Source organism: Phalacrocorax aristotelis, chromosome 1 (assembly GCF_949628215.1).
Source record: "Phalacrocorax aristotelis chromosome 1, bGulAri2.1, whole genome shotgun sequence".
Classification (NCBI taxonomy): Eukaryota; Metazoa; Chordata; class Aves; order Suliformes; family Phalacrocoracidae; genus Phalacrocorax; species Phalacrocorax aristotelis.
In genome coordinates this window covers 73504287-73518323 of record NC_134276.1, presented here as the reverse complement: position 1 = coordinate 73518323, position 14037 = coordinate 73504287, and the positions used below count along the sequence as shown (strand labels likewise).

The following is a 14037-nucleotide window of genomic DNA, read 5'->3' as shown; positions in this document are numbered from 1 at the left end:
ATTGGAAGTAGGGGAAAAGTCCAGTTCTGAAGAGTGCTGAGTACTTGACTTTTACCATTGACGTTGCTGTTTGGTTTTGTGTTTAAATATAGGTTCAAGGGGCTAAATTGATGAATCTAAGTTTTAATGTCTTGGCTGTGAAGGACCTCCCATCCCTAGGGTAATCCTTCCAGCACTGGTGGAACAGTGGTAAAGCCTTGTAAGGAAATGTATTATGCCAGTGCTTGTGCTGCATCTGACCTCTAGAGAGGTGGGACATTTCATTCTCTGTATCGATAGTTCAGCATCTCTTTGCTATTTCTCTGAAAAAGGATTAGCAAACAAGAGAGCATTTCAGGTCTGTAGAGAAAATAAAATGCTATACCGCTTCCTGTTATAGAGAAGTAAACATTTATATTTAAAGCAAGTTAAGAGATGTTCCAAATTTTTTTTGTCATGACTTTTCTGATCTCCTTGCCTAATTCAGTTTTACTGAACAAAAGTTTATTTCTGGAACTGTTTATTCCTTAGCCATACTTTGGCCTGTCAGATGGGAACAGGAAATATCTGGAATATCTGTTCTCAGAAATTAGATTTTGTAATATAATGCTGAAAACTCCTGATTTTGGGGCCAGGATTTTTGAGCTAGAAACACAACATGCTACCTACACACTTGTGTCTGATGCCACCACTCAGTTGGCAGTATCAGTGGTTAGGAAAGGAAGGAAGGACCTTCTTTCCCAGGGCAGGCAGGTTCACAGTATTAAGCCACGTGTAACCCCAGCAATGATGGTATGGTCTCACTTTCCTTTGGAAGCGCTGAGGTGGAGGAGTCTACTTTTCCGCCAGAAAAGGCGGAGCAACAGAATGAGGAACTCATTCATACAGGAACTCCTGTATTTATCTCAGCATCCAGGATGTGAACATTCATCCCACTTCTCTTTTCTCCACCTGCTACCCTCCAAGTCTTTTACACATTTTACTACTGATAAGGTCACAGAGGCCAGTAGAAATTTGCATTAAAATGTTATTTATGTGGGAAGTGGCTGGCCATATGTCTCAAAACTGTTATTTCAATAAACTCATTAAAATTTTCATTCATCGGTTACACTCAGGTTCATACTTTCAAGCTCTGCTATGACTCTATGATGGTCAGATACTTTACATATGTATTTCTGCTTGTGAGAGAGAAAGCCATAATTAGGTAGCTAGGTACGTGACTGGAGATTAGATTAGGTAGCTACGTGGCTGGAGAAGATACTGTTCACACAGAACTATGGTGCTTATACTTCCATTTGGTTTTGAATTGAAAACGTCAGTAGTGCATGGAGATTTATAGACAGCAGTGCTAATACACCAATTCAGCTTTCTTAAAGATGCAGTAATGAACTGTTTTACATCAAAGCAGAAAACACTTAGCCTTTTGGCTTCTAAGAGGAAAAGAATTTGATGTTTAATATACAACATGGTTAGAAAGCACGTACAAGTTATAATGAGCATTTACCAGCCTTTACTTAACCTTTCCAAGCTTGTTTGTTTATTATATTTTTGGCTTGCCTTAAATAAATACCAGATTCAAACATATCCCAGATGGCTAAGTATACTCATATACCTGTAAAGCTTTGTGGCAAGTATGTCTTAGATTACAAGGATCTGACTTACAGGCTGCTGCAGTGTAACAGGAAGAGATAAAAAAAGCTTCCTCCTGCTGTTAACTACATGGAGGTGGGTCACATCAGCTACTGAGCAACAAAAAGCAAATGGAATTTCTTCTGCCGCTCCACACGAAGCTGTTTCAGCAATCTTTGATTAATGCTGCAGAACAAATAACTGATAATGACATGGAAGAAAAATGACACAAACTGTTTTATTCAATGATGTTCTCTCTGATGGTCTTATTCATGACATTTGTTCCCATTGGCTGCGCTTCCACATCTCACATTTATTGAATGCTTATAATAATGAGTATTTGCGTAAGAATCACAGTGCTTTGGACTGGAAGAGACTTTTAAAGATCACCTATTCCAACCACCCTGCTGTTGGCAGGGATGTCTTTTGATAGATCAGGTTGCTCCAGCCTGACTTTGAACACTTCACTGACTGGACATCCACAGCTTCTCTGGGCAACCTGTTCCAGTGTCTCACCACTGTGAGGACAGTAAAAAATTAATCCTTATATCCAATCTAAATCTAACCTTCTTTCAGTTTAAAACTGTTGCCCCTTGTCCTGTCACTGCAGGCCATGGTAAAAAGGTGCTCTCCATCTTTCTTATAAGCCCTCTTTATATACTGAAAGGCTGCAATAAGGTCTCCCCAGAGCTTTCTCTTCTCCAGGCTGAACCACAACTCTGTCAACCGTTCTTCACAGGAGAAGTGTTCCAGCTCTTGGATCATTTTCATGGCCCTCCTCTTGACTCACTCCAACAGTCCATGTCTTTCTTGTACCAGGGACCCCAGAACTGGACAAAGTACCCCAGGTGGAGTCTCACCAGAGCGGAGTAGAGGCTCAACCTGCTGGCCATGCTTCTTGTTATGCTGTCCAGGATATGACTGGCTTTATGAGCTAGAAGCACATATTCCCGGCACATATCCATTTTTTCATCCACCAGTATCCCGAAGTCCTTCTCTGTAGGGCTGCTCACAGTCCATTCATCCCCCAGTCTGTTCTGATATTGGGGATTGCCCGACCCAGGCACAGGACCTTGCACCTGGCCTTGTTGAATTTCATTAAGTTCACGTGAGTCCACTCCTCAAGCCTCTCAAGGTACCTCTGGATCCCATCCTTCAAGCGTATCAACTGTGCCACTCAGCTTGGTGTCGTCTGCACACTTGCTGAGGGTACACTTGATCCTACTGTGTTTGTCTTTGATGAAGATATTAAATAGTATTGGTCCCAGTACAGACCCTTGAGGGACACCACTTGTTACTGGATATTGAGCCATTGACTGTAACTCTTTGGACACGGCCATCCAGCTGATTCCTTATCCATCTAATAGTCCATCCGTCAAACCCATATCTCTCCTATTTAGTGTAAAGAATGTTGTGGAGAAATATATCAAAGGCCTTGCAGAAGTCCAAGTGGATGACATCTGCCTATAGGAGAAGCTAGCTGGTGAGGGAAGCCAGTACAAGAGTAGTAGGCTAGGCTGTTCTTCTGTGCTCTGATTTATGTTTTAATTCCGCACTTAATTAGGCTATTTCTTTTCATAAGATCTATGCAACCATCTGGTGTCTGGAAAGGATCACCTTTGAATCGCTAGAGTTTTTGAAAAGGTGTTTTTCACTTTACTCCTGTATTCTTTAGCATGTTGATGGAAAAGGAACTTGTTCAGTAAAATAGATGAGAATAGACAGACCAGAGAGCGAAGTTCTTACCCAGTGTTCTGCAGCCATCCCAACTTCCCCCATCTGCCGTGCATGCCAACCACAGCCCTGCTGCCCTCAGATTTACTGTTAGTCTTTGCAGCCACCCCTCAACCCTGTCTGCAGGGATATGAGGGAAATACAGAAACAGCTGAGATTCCAAGCAGAGAAGATGCCCTCTGAACACCGCGTTTGCCTTAGGAGCATTAGTAGCATAGGCGTGTGATGGTGGATGTTGATACAAGATACAATTCCAAGTGAAGACACCGTGCAGCTGTCCAGCTTGGGGAGTTTTCACATGGTTATATACCCTTCTTCCACTGGAGACGCTCAGGGAAAGGCTGACAAACCTGTGATAGTGATGATATGAATGCTGCCCTGTAGTACTTGCTATAAAAGGTCTCTTTTCATTAGGATTGTGTCTTTCCCTCTGTGCTCTACTGCAGCTGGCAGGGACTGGAGTCTCTCGGTTCCTTGGGTGGTTGCTGTATGTTACAACCTAGGAACTTTTCTTAAACATAATGCCTTGCAAGGTAAAGCTTCTTTTATGAAGATTCCCTGTCTTCAGGGTGAGATGGACAGTCAGGCTTTGGTGTATTTAACTGTGTCCTGACGCTACAGCTGCTACTGTTAGGTTTTACCCTTCATAAGGAAAACTCTTCATTACCAGCCACTGTCTCCTGTCAGGATTTTGGTGTTCTCATTTTTATTTGAGACATGATGTAAGAGAGGTGCTTGGCATTTCCCTCTTCTTGTTGAAGGGTCTTAGTCCTTCCCATTTCCATTTTTTCTGGCAGAACTTCATCCCACAAGAAGTCAGACTGGCCAGCAGCCCTGACTAGAGCAGGAATAGGCCAAGGTATATTCAGAAGCTGAGCTGAGATGTTGTGCTACTAAATTAAAAGGACTATGCTGTGCTTATGCCACTAATCAAGTGAAGTTTTCCTCCAGCAGTTACAAAATGCAGCAGAAGGACTGCTAGAAATCTCTTCAGAAAGGGGAAAGCACTGGAGAGTAGGGAGCATTGCATCTTACTGAGTCTGTGAGCATGAAGCCAAAAGCCTCCGGAGGAGCAGTGCAGGTTGTACGCGGAGTTTTGCAAGCCCTTGAGGGGGCCGGTCTGTGGTTTAGTTGAAGCGCTGAGCTAATGCTGAGGTTGGTTCTTACAGACTATGAACCCATTAATTTGTTTCAGTGGCTGGCTTTTGGAACAGGCAGATACCACTTTCTTAATTGTCCAGGCAGGTCTGTGTCCATATTTCTGCTTTGACATACTCTGTTCCCTTACCACTTTCCAGCGCTACTATAGTCCATGAACAGATTCATTCACACCACTGTCATTTTCAGTCAGTTGCTGAGCATGGCCGTCATCCCAAGGGTCATTAGAAGTTGCATGCGTGTATTTTCAGCATTGTTGACCTTTTTTTTTGTACTTTTGTCCTGTAATTGACTAACAGCAGTTTCTTCAGCTGGCTGTCATAGAATCATTGAGGTCTTCCTAGGCCTTGCAAGCAACACATTTCTTTTCCTGCAGGCTGGATATTGCACTGCTCTCTCATGTTATTTTCTACAAAGGGGAAAACTTTTACATAGGTCAGCCAGAGGAAGATCAGCCCCCTAACATGTGTTTGGCTTGCTCTGCTGTTCCAGTGTTTCTGAATACTGAACATCTCTGTTCCATTTAAACAAACAGTACTGAAAAAAATCCAATTATAGTAGTAGTTGTCAGTATGGAAAGCAAAACTATTAAATTCTGATGTACGGCTGGATCTGTTTAGTTCCTAAATAGCATAGATCAAACTGTTTCTTCCTTTTCTTGTGTATTAGTGGCACAGATAAATTCTGCCAGAGAGACTAATGAATGCAGTTCAGACATTAAAAAATTTCGCTCTTCTAGTATATAAACAGTCTGCATGCTTTGGTTATATAAAATCAATATGTAATTCCAGTGGCACATTAATAAATGGTCAGATTAATTTTATAATGTAAATGCAGGGTACTGCTATATAAAGCAATAATAGGATGGGCTGATGCATTAGGGGAATGCGTTCTTATTCCACTTAAAAGCTTTTAAACTGGAAAACTATTTCTCTGGCTGAGGCAGATTTTTGTCTATTAAATATTTCCTTTGAGTTGTCCCCATGACTCCGTTTCTCCCTTTTTGTTTCCTCCAGACATACACGCCAAAACAAATCCCAGAGCCCTCATCCAGCAACTGTACTGCAGGGAGAAGCCTGGATGAGATCCCCAGCATAGCCAGTAAACACAATGTGATAAGCGGGTAGCTGTCACTGTCACCCAAGGGCATCCTGTTGTACTCATGCTGTCCTATTGGAAGGAAGGACTGAACATTAAACTCTGGTTTCTGCAGCAGTAAAGCAGGGCAGATGAATAAAGGAAACCATTTTAGTAACTATGCATTATTAATATCACTAGCAGGCCATTAAATTACCCACACAACACGCATTTAATGAAGGGGGATATGTTGTTTGAACACTGTGTAATTGTCAGACTAACTCATTTGGCAGAGCAGCATGTTTTGCTTCTTGAGCTATGGCAGTTTCATGAGGTTGCCAACGGAGTCGGAAAGGTTGGCATTTCACTGTAGAGATTCAGAATGATCTTACGGCTGAAGCTCCGAAGTCACGCTGGAGAGAGCTAAATTCGGTCTCCATTTTTTTGTGCCGGATGTCTATAGTTCCTTCATCTGTCTACCTGTTGGTTTTCCACTCTGTAAAAGAGGCTTTGTAACATTTTCTTTCCCTCAACACTTTGCCTTTTTAGGATGTAAGTCTTTCAGAGGGGATATATCAATAGTCACCTGAGAGATAAGGGACAGTGGTTCATTTTAAGGAAAATTTTAAAGAAAACACCTCTTCATTATATTTTCCTCTCCTGTGTACGTTTGTGCTTCCCCCAGAGACACAGCCCAATTATTGCAGACCAAATTTATTGTTTTAAGTGGAACTTTTTATCAGGTTTAATAGGTAGAGCATTGTTAAAGCCTAGTCACAAAACCCTTTATATCTGCAATTTAACTTTAGTTTGAAATTCAGCTTTGAAGGATCAATATTTAGCAGATTTTTGCAATCTGACTGAGTCTGCTTAGATAAGGAAAATAAGCTTTTTCATTGCTGCATTTGGAACAGAAATGAATTTCCCTAAGTTTTAAGAAATTGGAAGATATAGGATTTATGAATAGGGTGTTAAACATTTTCCTAGCAAGAAGATTCCTGAAGAAATGAAGTATATTCTGCGGAATCTGTATGTATATAAAATACCTAATATAAGTATCACTATGTGTCTTTTTGACAAGTTTCAACCTTTCAGAAATACTTACAAGTTCCGAAAAAGTCAGCACTTTTTCAGAGGAAGGCAGTGAACCAAGGCTGTTTTGGCAGAATCAAAATGTGAAGTCAGGTATTTGAGGAAAGTCAGCTTCTTATTATTGATTTCAATCCCTTCTTCTTTTATCTATTTTTTTGTTTTTTCATTTTGATATGACATAATATGGCAGAAGACTTAAGCAAGAAGTGGTCTTCACTCCTCCAATGTAACTCATGCATCATTTCATACTGCAGAAACCTTCAAGACCTCTTTTTAAAGTGATATTGGTAAAAAAGAATTCTTACCACTACAGTGAAGTGGATAACATTTAGTCACCGAAGGCTTCTGGAAGCAGGGTGTGAACAACCGCAATATGGGGATATATGTGAATGTTTCTAAGTGTTCATGGTTGACAAGATGATCTATTTCTTTACTTCTGTATTTCTGAAACTCTCAAACGATACAGGATGAAATGATTGAAACCTCTGTTTCACATCTTTCAAGACCTTGTTACGATTTACCCACAGAAAAAGAATTGTGTCGTGCCATGGTGGTCACAGCAACAGGTTCCTGGTGTTTGGCTAGGCCACGTAGCGCTGGACAAGGCATGCCAAAAGTTTTACCTTCTCATCCCCTGTGCGCAGACCTGTGGGCATTCTGGTTTTCAGACAGCTTTTACCAACCATCCAGGCATCCTCTGCGTTCCCCAGAGCAATGGCAACCAGATGCATCTTGTATTTTTACTCTTTGAAGTAACTTGCATTGTATTGCCAGTGTGCAGGCAGTACAGCTTGGGACCCTGTTGTAGGGTGACACCGCTGTGATACCATGGTGGTGATGTGAAATTCAAACCCAACAGGGGCAACAGCATCCATCTGAAAGACCAGCAGGGAATCAAACTGGAGCCCATATGAAGGGTGCTTATATCTGTGCTTACTGTGTCAAAAAAGCAGAGGCAATATCTAACTTTGGAAAAGACTGAAGGTACTAATTTTTTAGAGCCTGCAAGTACTCATAGTGTGAATAACATGGGCAGAGAGGTTTATGCTAGTCCCATTTGCTTAAAACAGAGTGAAGCAAGGGTTCAGTTACCTTCTCAGCTTCATGGAAGCCAAATTCGCGTTTCTTGACTCCTAAATATCATTCATCTCTCATACTCTTGCTCTTTCACTGTTTCAGAGAATTTGAGATTGATTGGCCTGGAGGGAGAGAGCTCAAGTGTCAATATGATTGTGTGCAGCCATAAAGTGTTAATGCAAAAGTAAAAACTTTTGAGTTCTAGTTACTGCTTCTTTTTTTCTGTCAAAGTAATTGGATGTGCTTGACTTTGCTTAGACTTTGACATATGTGGTGCTCATATTGGCCTTTTTCGAAGTCGGCACTCACTGGAGCTAGCGTAATAATTTCTGGCCCTTCATTTAGATCTCTCGTTTCTCAAAGTGGCCTTCATGTATCCTTTCAAGCACACTTTTTCTGTAACGTCTTAACTATGACCGGTCTATGCTCCGAATTAAGCCCCACCTAGTAGTAAGGATTCTGCCTTGAGCGTAAGCAAGAAACTTGGCCTTACTTATGTTTTACAGGGACTCATCCTTAGAATTAGTGATGGCAATTAAAATTTACATTGTGGCAAATGGAGAACAGGTTGTTTAACAGAAAAATCTGACAGACATGAACAGAATTTAGCCCTGACTTTTACCATCCAACAGTTTTGTGAAATAGTCTAGGGAACTTATTTGCAGAGAATCTCTCTCAGAGATCTCTCTCAACCAGAAAGTCAATTTTTAAAATCAGTGGTCCCCAAGGCACAAGTTTGGGAGACATGCAGAGATGTTGTATAATAAATATGACACCATTACATACCTTCAGAAAAGAAAATAATGGCTCCAGCTGCTTTTTGTGAGTGACCTGGTCTTGGTGATGTGCACTGGGAGACCATGATGACATGAAATAAGTCATGTTTTTAGGGAAGTTAAGCATTAAAAAGCCTCGATTCAGATTGCAGTCTGTCTAGGCATGGAGATTTTCATCCCTCTTGAGGCTGGGACAGCTTTAATGCTCAGCAGTTCTCTAAGTAGGAAGTAAGACACTGAAAATCAGGCACATCAGATAACTGCTGAACAAAGATCTGGGGAAGTGCTATTTTTGACCATATTTTGATCTTGTTTTCTGTGTCTTAACAGTGATGCAGAAATTCACTGTAAGAGCAAAATTAAAGGCAGTGGTGGAGAATTTAATTTTTTTCATAGGCTTTTACCCAGAAAACAGCACAAATCGTGATTTGTGCACTGTGAGAGCAACCATTTTGGCTTTGACTTCTGTCTAGCTGCAGTATCTCTTAGCTGTTAACACATGAGAACATCATCACAATTTATGTTTCATTTACTGCAAGTGTGGGTATTAGCACAAAACAGAACAAAACTTTGATCATTGTGAAATCTTACGCTTCTTTATAACCACTGAAAGCAGTCACACTCAGGCAGTGTTTAACATATTTGTTCATTCATTTACCAAAAGGCATTTTCACATCAGAACAGTTTCATCAGCTGTAATATACAGTGTATATCTACACTTCCATTTCACAGAGAAGAGATGGAGCTATTTGATTTATTAATAAAGCAAAGAGCTTTTGCCATAAATCAGAGTTCAGCAGCTTTGTTCCCTTATGTAAACTACTATTCTAATTGGATTTTCTCCCCTCCCAGATATTATCTGGTTAAAGACCATAATCACATATTTCAAGTTATTTGTAACAGAACACAAATACACAGATGGTTAGATTTAACAATAAAGGACTTTTAGTTCCAAAACTGAGTCATAAACGAAAAGAATCCAACAAACAGAGGAGGGAGGAAGACTATGTTGCATGGTAGTGATGGGGACGTTGGGTAAGTTTAGTCCTCTCTGATCTTGACAGGATTTTTGGGTTTTGTGAGGGCTTTAGCTCTAGATTTTAAGTAGATTTTTTTCTTCTTATTTGCAAAGTTGCTGGCTTTGCTGGCAGGCTTTCTTAGCAGAAAGGGGGATTCAGTCTGCAAACTTCCAATTGCTCTAGAAGTTACTGTGTCTGTACAGCACTGAAACCACGCTCTCTGCTGTGTTCAGCAGCCACAGAAAACCTGCATTTGATTACATTGAGTTTTGTTATTAGGTGTCTCTAGCATTCCCACAGGGGCATTCATCAAAGATATTAAGATTTCTTTCTTCTCCTTTTTTAGGACCACTGAATGAAAATTTGTGCTAAATTAACTGTGTTATATATAGTGTGTTATAATAAAAAGACAAGAAATGTTTCCCTTTCCAGGCTTTTCCCTCCAATTTACAAATGCAATGTAAACTATAGTGGTGACTCTTCTTTAACACAATACTTAGGCAGACAGACAGTATATTACTGAAATACCTTGAGCAATGTTTGTAGATATTTTTCCTGTGCTGCTTGCTTTTTTTTTTCTGCCAAAGAACATACTGGGACAAGGAAGGAAAAGATCATGTTCTGGGGCAGCAGAGCAGGTGTTACATAGACAACACAGGCTTTCCCAGCACAAAAAGCTTCGGTGTGACTTGGGAGAACTTCACCTTCTCCAACAAGCTCAAGTAAAGACAGCTGCCAGGTAGCACTGGCTGCTATCATAGTGTCTCTGTAATACGAACCTTTGACTGCTGGAGGCAAGGACACAGGCAGACTTGTACAGTTTAGGAGCTGTGGTAACAGATTTCAGATGTCAAGGCCTGAAAGCTTCGTGATCTCTGTTCTAGCCAGTGATTCCTCCCTTGTGACTGCTAGTGTCTGTGCCTGTCTGAAGTGAGCAGCAGAGGAACAAGGGTCAAAGGGGGTGACCGTGTGGCTTTACAGTTTGCCCCATTCCACAGCCTAATGATGTCTTAGGTTCCTCTGTAGGGCTAGGTACTTCCGGGCATTCCCAGCGTCAAACTTCAGTCACCTAGAGAAAATTAAGGCTGACCAGGAGAAATATCTAATGATCTTAAATACAAACAGTATTTGGTGCTGAGAAGATCATCTGAATTTCTTGCTAAAGCTCAGGTACTTGACTGCCAACGTTAACACAGAGAGTCTGATTCTTAGCATCGCAATCTTCGCTCAGAGCTGGCCTTTGTTTTTATTCCTTTTCCCCCACACACCTTGTTTACAAGCTGAATTCTGCATATAAAAGTGATTCTTTCCTCCAGTGGGCTATAACTGTCTCTAAGTGACAGCCCATCTTCACAATTCTCTTTATCATCTCTTGTTTCTTGAAAATACAGGAAGGGTTTCCAAAAATGTCAAGTGTGGGTGGTTTGAATTGTCTCCTATATACTGTAAGTCTGTCTTTCTTGCAGGTGTAGCTGGTAGGAAAATGAAGGAGGGTGTTGATGGTGATGCTGACATATCCTCTGGTTTCTTTTATCTCTTATTTAAAATCTAGTTTCTTTCACCTCTTCTGAGCAGAATCGATATAAAAAAACCACAGAGGCACCTGTGTGTTTCAGAGAAGCTGGCAATAAGATTGTGTCTGTCCTTTGGTTACTGATTCTCAGTCAGCTATTCCCATAGTGTGTTCTAAAAAGTAGTGGTTCGGGTCTACAGCTGCTCAGCAAAATCATTATAAAACATAATATTTGCAGTGTTATCACTGTTGCAAGCTTAATAATATGATAGTTCACAATTGATTCTTCCATTCAAATCATGTGCAAAGCAGTTTTCTGAAGGTTGTCCTCACTGATGGAGACAAAGAGCTTTCTCAGCAGCACCAGGGCCAGGTATCTTTTATTTCACTACGTAGTTTGTTTGGGTTGGCAAAGGGAGAACCTTGATTTTTATTTAATGAAATCAAGTAATTATGCTGTAATAGGATGTTTTTCCTCAGACACAACAAGGTGCTAACTACAGGTAAACATCTACAGTCAGCAAAAATGCCAGCTTCAAACTAATGAGCTAGAGAATAAAGAAGGTTTTTAGGTGTTGATTAGGAAAATGCTATTCTGCTATATACGTGTAATTTACTGTAGTAGATTACTTTATCTGTGTTGGCATAAAGCAATTAAGAAATCTTGCTAATATTTCACAAGCTCATATTAGCTTTTTCCTAATTTGCAGTATATTGACTTATGTTGTCCTAGATTTTCAGTAGCTTCACTGAAGGTGAAGTATAGTGATAATATTGCATATTTTGAGCCTTCCAAGATAAATTTCACTTTTACACTCCAGACAAAATTCATTTGACTTCTGGGCTTGGCGTCTTTTATCTCATGCTTTTAGAAACTCACATTCTTCCACTTGCAGAACAAAAAAGTCATTCTTGTAAGGCAGGTTTTGGAAGACATGTAAGGAATTTTGGTGCCCAGGTCTCTTCGATTTTCAGCGCCAGTGGTCAGTGTCATTCATTTCATTGCCTTTGAAAAAAAATGGGACTTTAATACATTATGAAAGCTAGAAAAGAAAGCGATTTTAGTTATAATTTGCAAGTCTTTGCCCTAAATAATTAACACTTTTATTATTCCAGGACTCAGAATTTGACCCCTTGAAGTTCACCAGTGTCATTGAATGTGAGAAGCCAAACAATGACTTAAGTAGGTTTCGAGGTTACATGTGAGTATTTCATATAATATCCTTCAGTATACACTCCTTTTCTCTAATATAGAATAAAATAAATGCGCGTTTGTTTCAGACTGTGTTCTGTAAGTTGCATCATCATCACATCTCAATGGGGCTGCATATTAAGGCTGTTTTAGATGGTCCTCTCTTCAGGGTGAGGTGGGAGCCTCATGTTTCCATTCCTTAGGATGGATTTAGTTGCTAGCTTTGATTAGTTTACACTCCAGAAATGAATGCACGAAGCAGTGCAGTTAACAGACACTTTTCTCCCTTTCCTTCCCTCCATGGATCTGAAAAGCCCATCTGGAAATGGGAGGAAATAGAAAACCAGACCAAGTGGGCCAACAAACAAACACAATCTGTTGTACACTGCTTTTATGAAGATGGGTCTGTTTGATGTTTCTTTTAATATAAGTGTCACTGAGGAAAATCAGAAGGCGAAACTGGTATTTCTCCAGCTATGGCGGTATTCCTTTCCTCTCATTCACACGAAATAAAACAACTGGCTCACACGACGTGTTTGTACGTTACCATGCAGAATCGTCTATGCCCACTTGACTTGATTCTAAACAGAACTGCATTAACAGGTGCTCTCTCTGGCTAATCAGTCCTGATCAGAAGCAAATGGTTTAGTATGTGCAAAGCACTTTGCTTCTAACATAGCCAGGACTGTAGTTTGTAGGCATGCCAGTGGGGGTGACTTAGGAGATACACTTTTGCATGACTTATTTTTCTACAGTCTGTAACCACATGGAGAGTGAGAGCCCAGGATATTTAATTTTTGTCTAAATTTTAATGAAGAGACTTAAAAAGACACTAATTCTGTTTAGAATAGAATGATTTATTGCCCATATTGATTAGGAGTGATAAGCAGTATTGAACTGCACAAATGGCACAAGGTTAATTGCTGGAGCTTGGGAATTTTTTTATAGTGATGCTATTTACCCCTCAGTTACTACTCTCGGATGTCACAGGTTGTGTAGGATGTACTGTCAACTGGTGAAAATCAGGGTAGCTTTTTTGAAACTACATCAAGTTGTAGTGTGGGAAAATGTCTTCCTTTATTTAGTAGCACAAAACCCTACAGTTCATTTAAAGATAAAAGTTTAGTATTAGACATTACTGCATGAGGGTGTATAACTGTCTACATTAATAGAGAGCCTGATCTACTGCAGAAATGACATTTCCAGATATGGAAATGGAAAGTTTGGCAGCTTTTCTAGCACACTTCATGTGTGTTAATCTTAGTCCCCAAAATATTGAGCAGAGGTTGACTACTGCAGAAGATACGCATAAATTTATCTTTCATTATATATTTACTTATGTACACCATGTGGAAAATGCCTGTAGCATGTAAGTTACTGATCCATTTGAATTATTTGGTAGAAAGCATGGTAGTACTTTTTGGATGACTGTTGTTCAATATTGATTCTATTTAATCTTCTTTGTATTTTAAGGTTTCACAAATGATGTGAATATATTTTGACACAGCAAAAATCCAAGACATCAGTTTTGAATCTGGCAGAAAACATCAGGTGATTTCCAGGTCTCATCAGCTATGCTGCAAGAGATTTACAGCTAAAGGACCATAGGGTGTTTGAAGTAAAGAGTGGGGACCAACCCCTCAACAAATAAATTCTCAGTCGCCTGATTTACAATGAAGAAGGCTTTTTCCCCCTCTTTTTAGATTTTCTTCATTAGTATCATGAAATTGTGGGTCTGTTTCAAATCATACATTAGCAAGATGAATAGTAATGAGTACATCTGAATTGAAA

At 40.1% G+C, this 14037-nt stretch overlaps 1 protein-coding gene across 1 annotated transcript in view; it reads left to right on the top strand.

The window, feature by feature from the left end:
* ATP10A (ATPase phospholipid transporting 10A (putative)) overlaps positions 1-14037 on the top strand; it is a 116951-nt gene that overhangs the window by 54674 nt on the left and 48240 nt on the right. Inside the window, exon 3 of the mRNA XM_075093560.1 lies at positions 12171-12256. Coding sequence (XP_074949661.1) covers positions 12171-12256 — 86 coding nt within the window. The remainder of the gene's footprint in view (positions 1-12170; positions 12257-14037) is intronic.